This window comes from Pan troglodytes, chromosome 2, assembly GCF_028858775.2.
Source record: "Pan troglodytes isolate AG18354 chromosome 2, NHGRI_mPanTro3-v2.0_pri, whole genome shotgun sequence".
Lineage (NCBI taxonomy): Eukaryota > Metazoa > Chordata > Mammalia > Primates > Hominidae > Pan > Pan troglodytes.
This window is the reverse complement of record NC_086015.1, coordinates 66,239,339-66,258,951: the sequence shown is the minus strand read 5'-3', so window position 1 is coordinate 66,258,951 and position 19,613 is coordinate 66,239,339. Positions and strand designations below refer to the sequence as shown.

The 19,613-nt window shown below is 38.1% G+C and overlaps 1 protein-coding gene and 1 long non-coding RNA gene across 9 annotated transcripts in view; one reads left to right on the top strand and one right to left on the bottom strand.

Moving 5' to 3' along the window:
- PTPRG (protein tyrosine phosphatase receptor type G) overlaps nt 1-19,613 on the bottom strand; it is a 733,384-nt gene that overhangs the window by 32,735 nt on the left and 681,036 nt on the right. For both annotated transcript variants that reach the window (XM_516564.8, XM_001174413.7), the window contains 2 exons: nt 9,726-9,817; nt 2,054-2,150 (listed from right to left, as the gene is read on the bottom strand). In XM_516564.8, coding sequence (XP_516564.3) covers nt 2,054-2,150; nt 9,726-9,817 — 189 coding nt within the window. The remainder of the gene's footprint in view (nt 1-2,053; nt 2,151-9,725; nt 9,818-19,613) is intronic.
- LOC104005583 (uncharacterized) overlaps nt 1-19,613 on the top strand; it is a 105,004-nt gene that overhangs the window by 61,419 nt on the left and 23,972 nt on the right. For 2 of the 7 annotated variants that reach the window (XR_001713400.3, XR_008547282.2), the window contains exons 5-7: nt 806-1,620; nt 2,117-2,327; nt 3,851-4,076. The exons of 2 other annotated variants lie outside the window; for them this stretch is intronic. This is a non-coding gene — a long non-coding RNA (uncharacterized LOC104005583). Of the gene's footprint in view, nt 1-805; nt 1,621-2,116; nt 2,328-3,850; nt 4,077-19,613 lie in introns of those variants that run through there. 3 more of the 7 variants (XR_001713393.4, XR_001713396.4, XR_008547283.2) reach the window with 2 other exon arrangements.

Sequence of the window (19,613 nt, the reverse complement as noted above, 5' to 3'; positions counted from 1 at the left end):
AGAGTTGGTGAGGATGTGGAAACATTGGACCCTTTATATATTGTTGGTGGGAACGTAAAATGAATAGCCACTTTGGAAAAGAGTTTGATAGTTCCTCAAAATTTTAAACATAGAATTACCATATAATCTAGCAAATTCTACTCCTACGTATACACCAAAGAGAAGTGAAAATATCTGTCTACATAAAGACTTGTACATGAATGCTCATAGCGGTATTCATACTAGCTGAGAAGCGGAAAAGAAACAATGTCCATCAAATGATGAATGAATAGACAAAATGCTGTATATCCACACATTAGAGTATTATTCAGCCATAAAAGGGAATGAAGTATTGATATATGGTACAACATGGATGAGTGTTGAAATCATTGTGCTAAAGAAGCCAGACACAAAAGGTCACATATAGTATGAATCTGTTTATATGAAATGTCCAGAATATGCAAAACCACAGAGACAGAAGGTAGATACAGGGTTTCTAAGTGCTGGAGAGAAGGAGGAATTGGGAGTGCCTGCTAACAGGTTTCTTGCTGAGGTGCAAAAACTGTTCTAAAATTAGATTGTGGTGATGATCGTACAACTCTGTGAATATACTAAAACCCCAGAGTTGTATACCCTAGGAAATTTTTTTTTTTTTTTTGGAGACAAGGTCTTGCTCTGTTCCCCAGGCTTGAGTGCAGTGGCACAATCTTGGCTCACAGCAACGTCCCCCTCCTGGGTTCAAGTGATTCGTGTGCCTCTCCAGTAGCTGGGACTACAGGCGCATGCCACCACACCCCATTAACTTCAGAATTTTTTTTTTTTTCAGATGGAGTCTCACTCTGTCACCCAGGATGGAGTACAGTGGCGTGATCTCGGCTCACTGCAAGCTCCGCCTCCTGGGTTCATGCCATTCTCCTGCCTTAGCCTCCCGAGTAGCTGGGACTACAGGCGCCCGCCACCACGCCCGGCTAATTTTTGTATTTTTAGTAGAGACAGGGTTTCACCGTGTTAGCCAGGATGGTCTCGATCTCCTGACCTCGTGATCCGCCCCCCTCAGCCTCCCAAAGTGCTGGGATTACAGGCGTGAGTCACTGTGCCCAGCGAAGTTTAGTATTTTTTGTAGAGACAGAGTTTCACCATGTTGGCCAGGCTGGTCTTGCACTCATGGCCTCAAGTGATCCACCTGCCTCGGCCTCCGAAAGTGCTGGGATTACAGGCGTAAGCCACTGTGCCTGGCCTTAAATGGGTAAATTTCATATGGTATATGAAGTATATTTCACTAAAACTTTAAGAAAACATTATACAGTACTGTTCAAATTTTAAGTGGTCCAATTTAAATGCACTATTGTATACAATTCTATGTAATGTCCTTACCATGGTATATGTTAACTATAAATATCTATGCCCCTACCCTTAGTATCAAAGCATATATTATATGCCAGTGAGCCAAGCCCCACATGTCTGTGAAATGTGGTCTTCTAGCCATAGAAGTAGCTTGTGCTCCTAGGGTATTCCTTGAGGCTCTGTATGAAGAATGTCCATTTGTTTGAGTACCTAACCTACAGAATATTCCTGACCATGGAAATGTGATAGAGACGAGTAAGCACATGGACCAAAAGGCCTGGAGGCTCATCATTTAAGGTACAAGCCAATTATGTAGTCTTTGAAAGAATGCTTTGAAATTCAGCTTGCTTGATTCAATTCCCAATATTTTCATTTGTATTAAAAGATTTGGCCCTTACAGGTTAAAAACAATGTCAGTATAACCAAGTGACATTCAAATTTTGGCTCCCAACATGTGATATGACATCACTTCATGTGAAAATAGCGAAGCTCCAAACATTTTCTTTCAGTCACCTTATTAAGCTCGCTGAGCTCTGACAGCCTAATGAAAGGCTAAGGGGGAAGAAAATGTCCCAACTTCTACACTGTTGAAGATGGGCTAATAAGAGGTTAGCTTGCAAGAATCATTCTTTCTTGGCATCCTGCTTCTGATTGCTTGGCTTTCAGCTTACACCCAGCATGAAAATTTAATTTCCTCGCAGTTGAAGGTAGTTTAAAGCTTATTACTCACATGCTAAAATGTTGATGTATCTGTTTTTGTGCTTGTTTTCTGGATGATTGGAATGCTCTGCAGTGATGTTCATATCAGCAGTACAGCGCTGGACTTCCTAGTGAAGAAAACAGCAAGATTATAGACACAGTTTAGAACAAAGGAACACCATATACATTTAAAGGCATAAAGTATTTACTCACTCCCTGGCCACAGCCACCGTTACCTTCTGAATCCCAACTTCGGATATAATTATTGATATATTTATAACGAGTTTATGAAGAATGTGAAAAAGGTATAAAGATTTCATTATTTACTATTTCATCAATCATCTACTTTATTCTAGTTTTTGACCTAGTCCCTGAGATGTAAAACAATATCTCTTTTTGAATACATCATAGTCTATGGGTGAGAAAAATATTCAAAAAGATAGTCAAACATGATGAATATAAAAGAGGCCTGAAAAAGCTCTGATGGGAGCACAGAACAGAGGAAGGCTTTAGACAGGTGAAAAAATTTACCTAAGTCTTAAAAGAAGAAAGGGAATTTCTAAGAAGTATAATCTCTACCATGATTTGCAATATGCTTACAGGCCTTATAGCCTCATTTTATAATTGTGAGGGTGCATTGACTCTAAAGACTCAGTGCTGAAATAACCCTAAAAATAGCCCAACTAATGGTCATATCTCATATATACAGTCTTGACAAATTATTTGTGAACTCTAGTATTTTAAAAGTTATCCTTCTTTGGAAAAATTGCAGTAGCAGAAATAACGCTCTTATCCTACCTTGGCCGTGGATTTAAACGTCATCCATTAGCCTAATACAACATTGCTGAAAAGCCAAATTTTTCTACACTATATGCTTCAAACCCAAGAAAGTACTGGAGCTGACTAATAAGGGAAGTCATTAGCAGTACACAGCTGCTACAAAGAGCCTGAACAAAGTAACACAAAATTATCAGGAGAAATGTTTTACACAGAACAGATGTAGCAGAGTTTAGAAGCATGCAGACTTTTTTTTTCCACAAAGGAGTTGCCTAGTAATTATGCATGTTTTCCATAGTATTTACATTAAACATAATGAAAACAATGAACTGGTTGTCTTTTATATTCACAAAGTACTTCCCAGGGAGAAGTACACTTCTTCTCTAGAAGGAGGAAGTTACTGTACTCAAAGAATTTAAGGTATAAAAGCAAAGAATTTCTGTGTGTTCAAAGAAACAGTATTCAATGACTCTCCAATTGTTGGACACTGTAAATTGAAGTTTCCATAATTATAGTCCTTCCCAGCTGTCCATTAAAAAAAAAAAAAAAAAGCCCCACAGGCATTAATTCAATCCACCTTTCTGGGAAAGTGTGTTTAATGACAGTTCTTACCCTTTCCTTACTCTTACTAAACTCCAATATTTTCTGTTCTAACATAGTTTATAACCTATGGTTTGGAAAACACTGGTTTAAGGAGCTTTAAGGCTGCCCTTTGGCTCTTCTCTAAAATGAGATAATAAAGTGTGATCACAAATCAGTCTACGTAAGAACATGAGCAATGCTAGCCAAACTTAGAATATTGGGACCTGCCTTTTGAAACTGCCTTATAAGCTCTGAGCCATGCTCTTTTGAAGAGTTTCAAGGGCAGACAACTTTTGAAAATGGATTTGAAACAAGTTAGTCTTTTGTTTTCGGGTTTTGAAGGTCACACCTTTGGCATGTACTTCTTTAGGGTTGAGTTGTTCAGGTATCTTATGCTGAGAGATTGTGGCTTTTAGTACCTTAGTCTGAGATTTACTTTGTTTATTGATTTTTTTTTCCTGTTGTATAGATCTGACCACCCTAGCTATGGACTGAAGTTGGAGCCTCTTTTCTAATATAATGCAATTGACCAAGACTGCTTGGGAGCAGCTGTCAGTATTGTTTAAAGCTGTCATTCAATATGGCCAAACTCTTTGTTACCTAAAACCCCTTGTCTGATCTGTTGCCTCTGTTTCACTTTTCCAATTAGATGAATGACAGAAACAAAAAATCGTAATAAATATTGTCAAATCTGATTTTATTAGAACCCATGGGGTTTGCCTGAGGCCTTCTGATTTTGTCATGTAGATAATAATGTCATCTGTAATTCCTTGCTGTACTGCCTGGCTCATTTAGATGCTGATAATATCATCTGATCCGGGAGTGGCTTTTCTCTATCAGAACTGCCATTTCAAAGTTAACAGGATTTTAATAGGTGTTAAAAACCCTTTAAAGAGACACTGGCCAATGGAGTATGCATTGTAAATTTACCTATTCAGAACTTGATAAATAGTTTAAGCTTGTTTATATTTTACTCCCTATGTAACAAAGCTAGAATTCTCAAAAAGAACAGTTTGAATCTTAACAGGCACATAAGCATAGGAGAAGGCCGACATAAAACAGGTTTAAAATAAAGCAAAAAATCGAAGACTGAACAAACCCTAAAAATTGATATAACGAGAATTTTAGGGAGGTGATGTAGGCTAAATCACTTCCTACCTACAGTCATTGATGCAAGAGGCTATTTAAAGAGCACTTAAAGACCTACTGTCCTACTATACTGTGGCTCAATTCAAAAAAAAATAATGCAACAAAACTTCTAGAAATCTTTCGGATTGCTCAGTTCCAAAAAGGTAGCTGAGAATAAATTATTTGGATCTGGTTACCAAGTATTACACCAAGTAGGGGTAACATTCTTAGTGCCTGAGTTCAGGCAGCCTACAATTGTGGTAAAGAGACTGTTCTACAGATGACTGATGTGTTTAGGTCATGGTAGTGACCCAGTGCATGTACGGTGTCGGACACAGAACTGGCCTTTGACAGGTGCTGGTTACACTGCATCTTCCAGCCCCTACTCTCTTCTGCTCAGGGTATAAATTGCTGCCAGACTGATTTTCCTCAAACGTTGTGCTGACTTTGTTATTCCCTTCCTCAGAAACGTGTGGAGAGATTCCACATTCCCTTAGCCAGGCTTTCAAGGTCCCATCTTATCTTCCCCACCCTTCCCAATCCCAGACAATATTAACTCCATACCCTTTGAAAAGACCATTTGATTTCCTGCTTATTGCTTTATTGCCATTTACCTTGGTAAGAATGCCTGTTCTCTTCCTGTATCCAAATCCATGTATCTTTATCAAAATGACTGCATTTGCCCCCTAGAAAACTAACCTATCTTTGGAGAGTATAACACAGCATTATTATCCTGCAGCTGGTCTCTAGCATAAGAATTATTTTTCATGAAATCTGGCTATCTCCCTTTTATCTCCCTCTTCACCAAAATCTCAAAAAACTGTGATTTACCTCATAACCGTTTAAAAATGTTTTTCTTAAGATATTTAAGACCCAAACTGGCATTTTTGTCAAAAACGCTGAGGAAACTAACTCTACAGCAAGCTTATCCAATCCATGGCCCACAGGCCACAGGCGGCCCAGGATGGCTTTGAAAGCAGCCCAACACAAATTCGTAAACTTTCTTAAAACATTGAGGGTTTTATTTTTTCCTGCAATTTTTTAGCTCATCAGCTCTCATTAGTGTATTTTATGTGTGGCCCAAGACATTTCTTCTTCCAATGTGGCCTAGGGAAGCCAAAAGATTGGACAGCCCTGCCTACAGGCTCATTTTCTGCCCTCTTGCAGGCAGCAGTCGGTGCAGCATTACACCTCTGACCAGAGACTTCCCTATTATACATCATCAGCAGCCCTGGACATCTCCCTTCATTTCCTAAAGTGATTGTGGCCACTGGTCCCTCAGAGCATGGGCTCAGGTGGATTAAGCTTTGTTCTTTTGATTTAAGATGAACAACCAGCCCAAATTTAGCACAGCTGGTTAACTGTAATAGAGGCAGTCCCCCAAAGGATCTTGTCCAGGGGCTGTGGACTTCTGGCCTCATCCTGCACTCTTTTAGACTTCTGATTCTACCAGTCCCTGCCTGTTAATTCTTCTGACTCATGGAGCTTTGGAGTGCCTTCCTTTTGAAAGAGTATGCTAGCACTGGTCTTTTGGAAGCCTTCTGCATTATGTTTGTGGGGGCCAAGGAAGAGGCTGTCAATCTTTTAATACTACTCTGGGAAACTACTCCCTGGGAAGGACAATGAGGTTGAAGTTAGCTCAGGTAGCCAAGGTAATGGTGTCATCCAACGCTATCCCAAGAAAAGGACTGATGTTATTTCTAGTGACTGCAAATACTGTATGATGTTGCTTTTCACGGTCTCTAGAATTTATCTGACAAGAACAAAAAGCTGGCTTACAGCAATACTTCTAGACAAAGAGTCAAAATTACCAGTGAATTGTTTTTCTCATTCTCCAAGCAGTGAAGTTCTGAAACTACGATAGTTATTCACCAACATTTTTTTACTTCCGAGATGTTTAAACATGATGGATGAGAATTTTTGCTGAAATCTCCAATGAAAATACATAGATGCCTTTCTCCTTTGCACTTCTTCAGAACTTTATACCTGTACAATAGCACTTATTTTGCTTTGTCCTGTTTCTGTTTTGGTTGTGTACACTCTGGCCTCCCCCAATACCAGATTGAACTCTTTGAGGGCAAGGACTCTAATTCATATTTGTATCTTATATTATGTCCAGAGAATGGTAGATCATCAGTAACTGTTAGATGGGTTGTTTTAGCTCCTCTTAATGTCCAGTTGTTAACTTTTCAGTTGTATTTCTCATAATTTTAAGACTAATTTTAGGCCTACATGTTGGATAAGATTTTTATAAGTTGTATTCTCAGCTATCTTAGAAGGCTCGAGACCATAAAGATCATGTAATGGGCAGCTAATACCCCTTGTGGGGGGGTTCCTAATTTGGCTGCTCTCCCCACTTTTGTATTGTTAAGGCACTGAGGCATGATCATTTCTAGTCACTTGCAAGCTTCCTTATTTCTCCTTCTGACCTTGGCTCATTACAGGACATTACTCTGGCTTTTTGGTGTTTTTTCCTGAGACAGGGTCTTGCTCTGTCGCTCAGGCTGGAGTGCAGTGGTACAGTCATAGGTCACTGCAGCCTCCATATCCTGGGCTCAAGTGATCCTCCTGCCTCAGCCTCAGCCTCTGAATAGCTAGGACCACAGTTGTGCATCACCACACCTGGCTAATTAAAAAAAAATTTTTTTGTAGAGACAGAGTCTTGCTGTGTTGTCCAGGCTGGTTGGGAACTCCTGATCTCAAGCGATCCTCCCACCTTGTTCTCCCAAAGTGTTGGGATTACAGGTGTGAGCCACTGTGCCTGGCCCAGGACACTACTTTAATGAGAGTCTGGATGGTGTCAAGGTGAACCATGTGGGTTCAAGTCAGATACCCTGGTCTTAAACCCTACTGCTGCCATTTCAAAATGTAGCCACCCACAGCCTCAGTTTTCTCATGGGTAGTTTCGTCATCAGTAAAATGGGGACAATAAGATAGCACCTACCTCAGGAAATAGAATGATCCATGCACAGTGCTAACTAGTAAATGCTGGCCATCATTATTCCAGGTAAATGGGTCTGGAAATCTGAGACTAAGATTACCTTAACTCTCTTACCATAATACAATTTTGTTTTTAATTACACAAAATCTTTTTCTATCCTTTCTTATAAAGCCTATCTCTGTTTATAAAATAGCCGTAATAGCTTCTTATGTAGCCTATTACCAGTTTTCCCTTTTAGCAGTTACCCAAAAGGAATACTACTCTTTTAAAAGTACTTCAAATTTTCACCTAATTATAAGGTGACAGTAGTATTGGTGAGCTTTTCTATTTTCTTATTCTCCCCTTTACGTTGCTGCTTTGCTGTTCTTTTTAGAAGAAAGCATATTCTTCCTATTGTGAACAGCTCTGATTTTAAACCTTTCAGACCTGAAAAGACAGTGAAATCACAACAGCCCTTTCACCTTCCTGCCTGCCCTCCCCATTCCACTCCCATAAGTATCAGCTAATACTATTTAAGCTCTAAAGTTCAATGTAGGCGATTAAAGCTTTTAGCTGCAGTATTTTTTTTAGGACAGAAATAGGGTACAGATGCCCAGGATTTGTTAAGAAGCATGATTTTGATGCAGCAAAGCCCATTTTAAGTCAGATCAAGTTTACAGAGGTGTAGCTGATTATTTTGAATAATTAAATGGTGTCAAAACCAGCTGTGATGAATAGCACTGGGGTCTCAAATCATAAATAATTGAGAAACTGGAGTTGCATTTGATCATCCTGATCAAATTCGGCTCTCTAGAGGATAAATGTTTGTCCTGAATACCATCAACATTGTTAAATGCCTCAATATTCTTGCTCAGTCATCCAGCCAACAGTCAATTGAACTAAATCACTTTAACACCACACACATTTGCTGTCCTCATGAATACAAAATGTTTGACTTAAACCATGTTCTTTGTAGTTGAATAGGCACCTTTTTTAGTAAGCATCTAATAGCATTAAATACTTGACATGCTTTTATTGGTTCCATAAAACATATGACTTCGTAGAATAAATCAGAGGTTCTTTCTACCACCTTTGTTTTCATTCTGCTCAAAACAACAAAAACTAACAAAAAAACTAAGAGAAAGACTTAATTTAAAACAAGTCAGCAATATAACTGCCTTTATGATAGCCTTTTGGGATTCTAAATTTGCACAGACAGGGGCTTTTCATCCTGTTTTTATTTCTCATTGTTCATTCAAGGTAACTGCACCTTCCAGCTGTATGACTCCTAGATGATCTTAAAGTGCTTACCTTCCATTACTTCATTTTGCCCTGTAACCAATTTTGTTGAAAGAGATGGGTAGGTTAGCATCATCATCATCATTTCCATTTTAAAGTAGAAATGAGACAGAGAAAGGAACCAACTTACCCACAGAGCTAGAAGACAGCTGAGCTGCCATGAAAACTTGGCCTCCTCGACACAACTCTTGCTGCCAGAGATGTGCCTTAGTTAAGCGCCTCAGTGAAGAAAAGGGCAGTCTGTTTAATAGCTCCTCATTGACACCCTGTCACTGCTGAACTGGCACAGAACCCAGAGTTGGCAGGGTGGTACATGCCTCTCTCTACCTTGTTTCCTACACACCAGTTCTTAAAATCAGAAGGCTGTGTTAACCCAAGTCTTCTCTCCAAGGATTAATAATCATGAAAACAACAACAGTCAACCTTTGCATGGTTCTTAACAATGAACTCGGCACTTTTAAAGATGTTAATCATTTATTTTTCCAACGACGTTACAATGTCGGTGACACTGGTGCCATTTTTCAAAAATGGGAAAACTGGGGATCCGAGATGAGGTGATTGGTCCGAGGATTATGAAGCTCACTACTGATGAAGCCAGCACCCAGTTTCTCAGACACCAAACCTGCTATCTTCACTATACCATGTGCATTGCAGAAAAGACATGGAATTAGGGAGCCTTGTGTTATGATTGCTGTTCCCAGTTAGAATTAGATGTAGCAAGAACCTGAAAAGCAAATCCCTACCAGTTTGCTTCTTTTCTATCACTAAGTCGGTTCTTTTGTAGAAATACATATTCAGGACAGGTACAATCAACTCCCCTTTCACCTAAATTTTATTTGGAAAAGAATGCCTATTAAAATAATAGATGAAAAGAAAAACTCCACTTTCCATAGTTACTTTTTTGTTATGCTTGGAATGAATTCAGTTCAAGTTTACAAAAATCTGCATAAAGTAAGACTTAGGTTTCTGGAAGTTAACTTCCAGCCTTGAAACATACCTCAAAATCCTCAGAGAACCCATGCTGGTTATTAGAATAGAGCTCACCGATGTGTTTGACAAACTGTTTGACAGGAATGGCTTCCATGTCATCTGGGGGAATAAAATAATATTCAAAGTTACATAGAATACTTCCATAAAACAAATTACACTGATAAAGCAAAGCATCCTTAAGACAAATACTTGATTTTTGCAAAGAGCAAAATAATTGTATCACACAAAATAGATGTCCTGAAGAAAAGTCTCAGAATTTATTTTACATTAGGATCTCATTATGACTTTAATGCCTACAAGCCAGGTTAAATATGGTTTTTAAAAAAAGGTACATAGAGAATTCCCCTTATTTTTATATTCAACGCAATTTACATAGTTAAATTACCATAGCATACTCTTAACTAAAAGTGTGAATTTATCAAGGGTACCCATTTGCCAAGAAATTTTATCACACCAGGGGTTTTCTTTGTTGTTTTTTTTTTTTAATTGCTGTTCAATGGAGTCCAGCTTGAACTTTAAGCAATTAAGTTCTATTTCCAATCTTGTAAGTTTTAAGCAATCCTTTATACACAATTATAGATAGATGCCATTGTACCAGCTGGCTCTGGGTACAATGCCATCTATCTTTAAGTGTTCAAAATTTTAGCTCAAGACAGCTGTGTCTACATGATGCCAAATAATCAGTTTGACTGAATTAACTGGATTTTTTTGGTGTTGACAGACTAGGTATAGATTCGGGAAGACTCCACATTCCCATTTATTTCGTGTTGTCACTTCAAAAGGAGACTTTCAGTTCATAAGCCCAAAGTATGTTTTAAGCTTATTTATCATGATACTTGAGTACTGCTATAAAATAGCCACACCCAACTAACTGGAGCTCCCCAACCTCCTTCTTCCCTTCTCCCTCGACCCTCCCCCACAAATATTTCCTTTTAAAAATACTCTGCTGAATTTGAGATAAACAACAGACATGACATTTACTTTATTCAGAGTGAAAGATCTTTGGCAAACGCACAAACATCTAAACTGCCACAGATGCTTTTCTTAGCAAAGGGTATGAAGATCTGTATGTGTAAATGAGGTCCTACTTTGGCAAGAATTTTATAGATCCAGGCCTGACAATCTGATTTCTCTTCATCTGGTGACAGTTAACATTGACTATGTCATTCCTTCTTTCTTGCGAGAGAGCAAAGCTCTAGGGTGGCTTTTTGCATCTATTGACATTTTCAAACTTGAATCATGCTTAAGTGGAAAATAGCATCTCTTATACTTTGTTTTAGGAAGGTGACTTATGTGTTCATAATCCAAGTTGCTTAGCATAGAAATGTTACTTATCAAATAGGTGGTGCTCTGTAAGTACAAATTCTTCCTGTGTGAACAATTAAAGTCCTAATCATGTTAATAGGCAACCTTATGAAAAAAATTGCCAAGTTATTTACAAATATTTCAGAATTGAAGATGTTCATGAATATGCAATCATTTTGCATGCCCAAGAAATCTATAGCTCTCATGATGTAACCAGCATTAACAGAGTAAGCGGAGCCAAAATGTTTCTCCAGAATATTTAGCAGAATGCACAGTTCAAGAAAATTTCCAAAATTATCTGATCACTTCACTTAAAATGTTTAGAAGCAAATTCTACAATAATGATCAGTGGCAATGAAAATGATCTCAAGTTGAGAAAAGGGTTACTATGTACAAAGCTGGAGAGTCTCTAAATGATTAGCCCAAGAATAAACTCATTTTCAAACAAGAGGCAAAATGGGTGAGATGGGACACAACCTAACCACAGAATCGCTCTAGTATGTAGACTATAGGACTTTCATATACTTAGAAATGACAGATACAACACTATTTTCAAGGGCAGAGTGACATATTTAGCAGAGTAATAAGTTGAAGGCAACATTTATACGACAATGATAGTTTAGAATTTTAGATTCCCGAGAACTTACAGTGCCGTGATTAGGAACATGGACTCTAGTTCAAAATAAGAAAAAACATGTCAGCTTTAGAACTGTTTTACTCTGTAAGGTAAAAACCACAGCATTTTAAAGGCCATAGCCCACCTCAGATCATTAAAAGAAATGCTTTCAGGTTAACTGCTTATTGTTTTTTTTCTGCAAAGTGCTCAACTGTAATATCCAAGCTAATGTCACACACACATGCCCAGAAATCAGTATGCCTGCTGCCACTATGGCTAGAAGCAGCAAAAATCCAGCAGAGTTCAGTATGATAATCATGGAAATATATGACTCACTAGTCTCTCCAATTTGCATCTTTATCCAAGGACGCCTAACCACACCCTCTGGGTTTCCAGGCACCACCAATAATGTCACAAAAGTACCAGACAGGCGGACATACATACAGATGCATGCTGTACTGACCACTGTCAGCTACCCAGATAATACAGCATTTGCCCTGCAATCAAGATAAATAGCTGAGGAGTCATAAATCTCTTTTCTTTATATTGAGATGAATATAAGGCTATGACTAATTATTCTAATCATTCTCATAATTTTTCTATTACATTCTCTCAACATGAGCCAGATGATTATAAAATCAATGTAACTAGCAGAAGGCCAAGCAACTAGGACAGCATCAGAGGCCTAATCAGCTCAATTTTTATCTGGAAAGGCCCCGTGTGTTTTAAGAAGACATTCATCCAAAACATGCTATCTCCACCTAAATGTCTGAGTTTCATTAAAGATTGAAGGGAATATTAGCAGCATTAACTAGGCCAGGCACTTTCTGTGTACTTTATATGTATTAACATGTACTCCAAGAAATGCATACTGTTTTCATATGCATCTTGCAGCTGAAAAAAGTTTAGAATGGCAGAAGAAGTTGGCTGCAGACCCTAGATAAAAAGTGCTCCGACTCAGAGAGAATGGGAAACCCCTGGATGAAGCTGTTTCTGAGCACCTAGTATTCAGCCAGATATTAGGGAGATGGTCTCTGCTCAAGGACATTTGTGTTGGTGAAGAGATGAACACAAGGGAGAGCAAGAACAGTGTAATTATGTGATAAAGACTACAAGTGCCATTAAAAGGATGGATTTGATGACAGTGGGAGTAAATGTCACTGATGCAGTGGTGGTGGTGGGAGAAGCATAAAGGAAAAAAGGGGCTGGAATCAAAGTGAAGATGTTTTCACTGACAACAGATTAAATGAGAGATTATTATGGTATAACAAAAGCAGGATAATGATAAAGCTGGTAGAATGAGAGGAAAACCACCATTTATTAAGCCCTTACTGGTTACCAGGGACTGTGCTAAATGTTTTTCACACATTTATCTCTGTAAGAACCAGATGAAGGGAACATGGTTATTCTCAAAATGCACATAAGGAAACCGAGGCAACTTGTCCAAAAAGACTCAGTTAAGTGGCAGAGCTGAGATTTGAACCCAGGTCCATTGAACCCGAAGACTGTATTCCTGTGTACTATGATATACTGTTTGTCTTCATTCTCAAAGTACTATAATTTCAAGGAATAACAAATTAAACTTTTTAATTCTTAATATCCTGGTTAATCTGATAAATATCACTTGATAATTTTGTGCTAATTTTTTTTTTGAGACATGGTCTCACTGTGTCACCCAGGCTGGTTGGAGTGCAGCTGCTCAATTGTATCTCACTGCCACCTCAAACTCCTGAGCTCAAGTGATCCTCCCACCCCAGTCTCCTAAGTAGCTAGGTATAGTTCCGTGCCACCATGCCTGGCTAATTTAAAGAGATGGAGTCTTGCTATGTTGCCCAGGCTGGTCTTGAACTCCTAGCCTCAAGCAATCCTTCCACTTCAGCCTCCTGCGTAGCTGGGACTACAGGCCCACGTCACCACACCTGGCTTATATTTTTTGTAGAGATGGGGTCTCACTATGTTGTCCAGGCTAGTCTCAAACTCTTGGGCTCGAGTGATCCTCCTGCCTCTGCCTCCCAAAGCACTGAGATTATTATAGGCATGAGCCACTTTACTCAGCCACTATTTGTACTTACAAAATTTTCAGATACCAAAGGTTTAAACTAGGCAAAAGTGGGACCACTACCATTATCACTAAATCACCCGATTATAAAATGACTAATGTAGAGAATCAGTACCTGAAGAGGTGGGCTTATTGTTATTAAATATTGTTATTTACCCTTAAGTAAGTTCCCAAATTTTAGCTTTTTGTGGTTAGAATTAGATTATGTACATAACGGGCCTTTTATTTTGTTCAATCCACAACAAAACCTTCTTATGTACTTTTGATGAAGCTTGAAATTAGGTTTGTAGGTACCAAAAGCAGAGCCTCAGAAGAGGGTGAACTGATGACCGCAACTTCTACTGAGAAGAAAACACCAAAGCTGAGATAATGCTGACCTCAAATGCAACACTGTAGGCAATAAAGAACAATGGCATTCGAACATAAAGCTGTTTCCAAAATCTACAGTTATGTATCGGCCGTACTTGCATCTTCAGAACTGTTAGAGGGAAATCACCAACACTTGATGCCTCTAACCTACTCATATACGCTAAATTTCCTTTCTCTTAATCTTAAGGAATAACAGATAAATAAAAAGAGAAACAGCTTTCTTGCCCATAGTTTTTTATTTGGTATTAGAAAGGAAAAATAAGCAGCCAAAGCTGTCCCTGAACATACACCACAGGGAGGAGCTGCACAGAGGGCCCAGCCTTAGTACACAGCTCCTGGTAAGGCCATTAGCATGTAACTCAGTAAAACTGAGTATCTGTGATTCTTATCAGCCACCAGTGATGAGATGCTTGCTGTGTATCAGGAAGCCAGAGGCAGCGGTGTAAGTGGAAAAGCCAGAGCCAGACTGCGTGACTCCACTTCTCTGATTCCCTTTCCTCATCTGTAAAATGGGAATAACAGTACTTAATTCATAGAGTGTTATGAAAAGCAATCAGGATAACACAAGTACTTATAAGAGTGCCTGGCATTTAGTAAACATTTCATAATTCATAGAGTGTTATGAAAAGTAAACAAGATAACACAAGTACTTATAAGAGTGCCTGGCATTTAGTAAACATTTCATATCTATGATTTATTGTTAGGTGCTACTTGCTTTACATGCACAACTCTATGTTCTAGGTGCTGTGATTAATCTAATTTTCTAGATGAGGAAACTGCCTAACAGGGACCAAGAAGCTTGCCAAGGCTACTGTCATTATCAAGTAATAGGGCCAGGCAGACTCCAAAGCCTGGGTTCTTCCTTATTATATTACCTCCCTAGAGCTTACATTTAAAAGAAACATTTCAGCAAAAAGGATTGAAATGACATTCTTTGGCTTTGAGGGTAAGCTTCAGTTACCTGGAAAATTCACACTGGTAGACTGGTCACCTTGATGATGCCAGGTAGATAAATTGTTAACGGCATTTACCTTCCTGACAAGATGCTTAGCTGCTGCAGTTGATTGACTTAAGGTCTATTTAATAAAATATCCCTTCTTGCTTACTCTGGAAGTGTGTGAGTATTTATATAAATACCATTAAGATTCCAGAGGTCCTTAAGTCACCCACTCTATGAGCAATCCCTGTAAAGTTCATTTAACCCTTGGCAGATCTCTCAACCCTATCCCAAATTCCGACCAAATCTCCATGGGCAGAGAAAAACAGAGCCCTAGCATAGTACTTGGGTCAAATCAGTGCAGCTCAGACCTTACCCACCCCCTTCCCTCCACCCTGCTCCAACAACTGGCCTGTTAGCAGGTACTGTTAACCACACCTCTAGTGGATAGACCTCATTTTCAGGAATTCAGCCCCCTGCCCCTCCTGTCTGCCCTCTCAGTCTCTCAGAGGCCAAGTTCAGGCCTCTCAAGGTGTTTGGTAATACCTTTGTGTCAACTTAGGAAGATAAAGCAAATATGAAATAAAAGGACATTATCAAGATTTCCTGAGTTAGGACACAACAAATAGATTTTTGTCTAAATCCCACTCTTAGGATGCATGGAGTGTTGTGGAGGTTGGAACATTTTATTTCCTGCCATAAAAAGAAATCTCTTTTCATTTATGACACAATGAAGTCAATAAAGAAAGGGCTTCATTATAGTCAAAAGACCAATGAATCTCTTTTGGAGATAATCTCTGTATAAATAAAATATGCCAACAAGGTTGGTTTAATCCCAAGGGTTTTAAACTGCATGTTTAAAACCCCTTTATATTCTGGCACCCTGCTGAAGCCAGTGACCTTCAAATTATTAAGATGTATTTTAACTGCTGGAAAGGCATGAATCATTTCTGAATTTCTAAGCTACTGGTTAGCAGCAACATTTTGTTTTGTAATGCTCTTATTAGAAAGTTAGATTTTCTAATTTCCAGAGAAAAGCATTTGTTAGGACATTTGTGTCTGACAGTATGCATATTTAGGAAAGCCCTTTCAATATGCTCTATAACAGGTTAATTTCATGAGCTAAGTTCTGATTTCTAAAAGTTTATATATAATGAAAGCCTAAAAGAATAATATAATGTAGTGAATGCTTCATTAATAATTGTAATATTCAAGTTTGTTTTTTCAAAAGAATATTCCTGAGTCACTAGATTTTTATAAGTACCTGTCAATGTTAAGAATATTATGGATCTTAAAGACAGAATTTTGTGACCACTTCAGTATTTTAGAAGATGGAAAGCATATGAGGGGACTGACAGCTGGGTTACTGCATTCAATTATGCTTTATCCTCACACCGAAACAATGGGAAACCAGTAACCAGGGAACATTTTCTTTTGAAAAACCCTTAGTGAAATATATTGAGTCAAAACCCCTTTCACTCTCCTGCAGAAGTCACAGTTTAACTTATCTCTCCTGCTCCTACTTTTCCCATATGTCATGCATGGAACAGGCACTAACCATTCAAAATCTATCTGATAAAATAATTGATACTACCTTTATAGTGATTGGAAGCCAACCTCAAAAGCACTTCTTTCAAGCTGGATAAATACTCTTGCATTTTGAGTTTTTTCTAACATGGCTAATTAACCTCAGCCACCATATATATTCACAGTCTCTGTCTAGCATTTCCATATTTTGCATAAGTGTTAGGTGAGACCGGGGGAAAAAAAAAGTCTTCGTTCTTAAAACACTGTCTTTGCTATACTAAATCAGAAGAACACACTGAATATCCTAAATTCCTGTTAGAATTAGTAAAACTGGTCATTCAAAATTCTTCAAAAACTCCTATAAACTGCTATCTCAAAGGGAGGAGTATCAAAGGGTTAGGAAAGCTTTCCTTAATCATTTACCTATTTTATAATAGTTTCCAAAAGTCAGTATAACTTACTGATTCCACGTATGCTTTGGGATTTAAAGATACAAGCTATTTATTTATGAATTTTAGCCACAGCAGAATCATCCAAAGTTGCTGAGTTAGTGTCTAAATTTGTTCAACATTCAACGTGGCTGTGACTTGTTTCCTAAGTCATTTAAATCACACAGACCTGTTTTTGTGCAGGGAATGGATGTCTTGCTGAGTTGAGTCTTTCTCTCAGGAAGGAAGAGAATAAAAATAAGTAGAGAACAGAGATGAGAGGGGAGATTTTTTTAATATGGGGAAAATGTCAACCCAAGAATTATGAAATTCCCTCCAGGAGGATGAAAGAGAATTTAATGGAAAACCAAATGGTCAGTGCTAGTGAGAGAAGTTAATGATCAATAACTCAGAAAAAACTAAAGAGAATATTCACATGTATTTGAAAATGCCTTGATTTAATGAATCAATATCCAAATGAGGAGTCTGAAGTCTTGAGATATGAAAACTGTTACAGTCGTATGCCAAGAGGTGGCAGAGCCATTTATAAGCATCTGTGCTTTGAAGTCACAGAGATAATTCCAGTGTTAGCTCCACTGCTTAGCTCTGTAACCTTGGGCAAATTTAAAAAAAGTCTCTGAACCTCAGTTCCTTCATCCAGAAAATGGGGGTGTCAACTGTACCTGTCTCTATAGGACTATAGTGAAAATAAACATACTTTGTTGGTAAAGCTCAATAATTATTAGATAACAATTTTTTAAGAGGCTAACTGTAAAATAAGCTCTGGGAACACAGTGTATTGCATATTCCACAGTGATGACCCCTGGAGCTCTATTTTTACAACAGCTTGGTACTAGAATTTTCAACTTCACCCTGCTGCACATATTTTTAGCCAGTATAATGATTCAGTTTACTAGTTATGTCTGTTGTCTGCAAATATCTTTAAAAAAATCAATTATAGAGAGTGAAGAGCCCAAGTGGTAAAATAATTTGATAAATCTGGGGTCTGGTATTATTGTTATTTAGGTTTTGAGCAGGGATAAAATATAACTGAGATTGAATGGGTAGAATAAATACTTCATAGGAGCTCTATAAATCTCGTATTATTTTTAGAAATAAAAACAATTGGATAATTTCTAAGATAAATCATTTAAAATGATTCCATGGAGGTCTCCATTAAAGAAAAGTTGTGGTAAAAGCTTTAGTAGAGTGAAAATAACTCACAAGTTTGTTAAAAATTGAATTGTGTTTTTCTTTTATGAGACATCGTTGTACTGCTATAACTAAAGAAGAAGAAATCCTAAAGAATAGAACAGTGAATTGTTTAAAAAGTGCTTTGTGAATTAAAATATTTTCCAAATGTAACTATTAAATAGGACTGTGGGGTTTTATTTACCAAGCTGAGAGATTGTGATCAAGCTGAAAGCTCTTTAAGGAAAGGTCATTTAGGGTAACTCTCAGTTAAGGGTGAAGTAAGTTCATTTGTTTAGGCATACTCCTAGTAAGGCTATGTTAGCTATGAAGACCTGAGAAAGCAGATTAGCCTCACTCGTCATTTCACTAGGTAAGCCCTTTAACATCACACTGCCTTACATTTAAAATAATTCATCTTTACAAACGTGTTACAGCTTGTCAAGAATGCCTCACCTTGCCAACTGAGGTACAATTGAATACATGGGCTTCTCATTCAGTGGAGAATGTGAAGCAGTCTTCTTTTGATATAGTTATATTACTAGTAGTGAGTATGAATTAGGAGAAACATATTTAAAAGGGAAAAAGACACATGTAAAGAAATGCCCCTGGGTTTTGAGTATTTAACTTCTTAATTAAATAGGTAACTGGGAATGAAACAGAAAACATTCAAAAGCAATTTCTGGTCTAATATACCTACTCAAAGGTGTTGCAAGGCATATTCAGAGGATCCTAGTGAATTGAAAGTTCTAAAGCCTATATCAAAGAAGAGTGATTCAAGGTAGGGCACACCTAGTGGATGTAGTTCGGTGTCAGGGACACAATTTTAACATGAGAGTCATGCAAATGCTCTCTCTCCATGACTGCTGGGATTACCAGTACCATGATTTGGGAAGGAAAGTTGCAACAGCTTACACTTTTCACTTAATGTATGGTTTCCAAAGTGCTTTTACAAATATCATCTACTGTTGTCTTGACAGTTACCTCAAAAGGCAAGGAGAATAGGCATCCTAATTAATTTACAGATTCTGGAAACTAAGGTTCAGAGAGGTGAAGGCACTGAACAAAGATTTCAGGGTGGACCTAGGTTTTCTGATTCCTAATCCAGTGGTAAAAGAAAATAGAAATGGAAAAACAGCCCAGTAAGTATTTCACCATTTAACTCTTCAAAAATGGATTTCAGTTACACAGCTACCAAACAACTGAGTCTGTGTCGGACAAATCAGGTCAGAAGGGAGAAAGGCTGCCAGGAATTTTCCAGTGGTCAACACATATTGTAGGTAAAGCAAGAGGAAAAAGTATATGCACGCTATTGTGCAAATCCAGTAGATTCAATGAAACTACTTATTTCATGCTGATGAAGACTGATGATTCCTGTCTGCCTTCTCTACTCTCAAAGGAAAAGTAGTCTCCTTCAGCAAGGAAAAAGGGGCAGGGTTAGTGGAGAACACACAGTAACACAA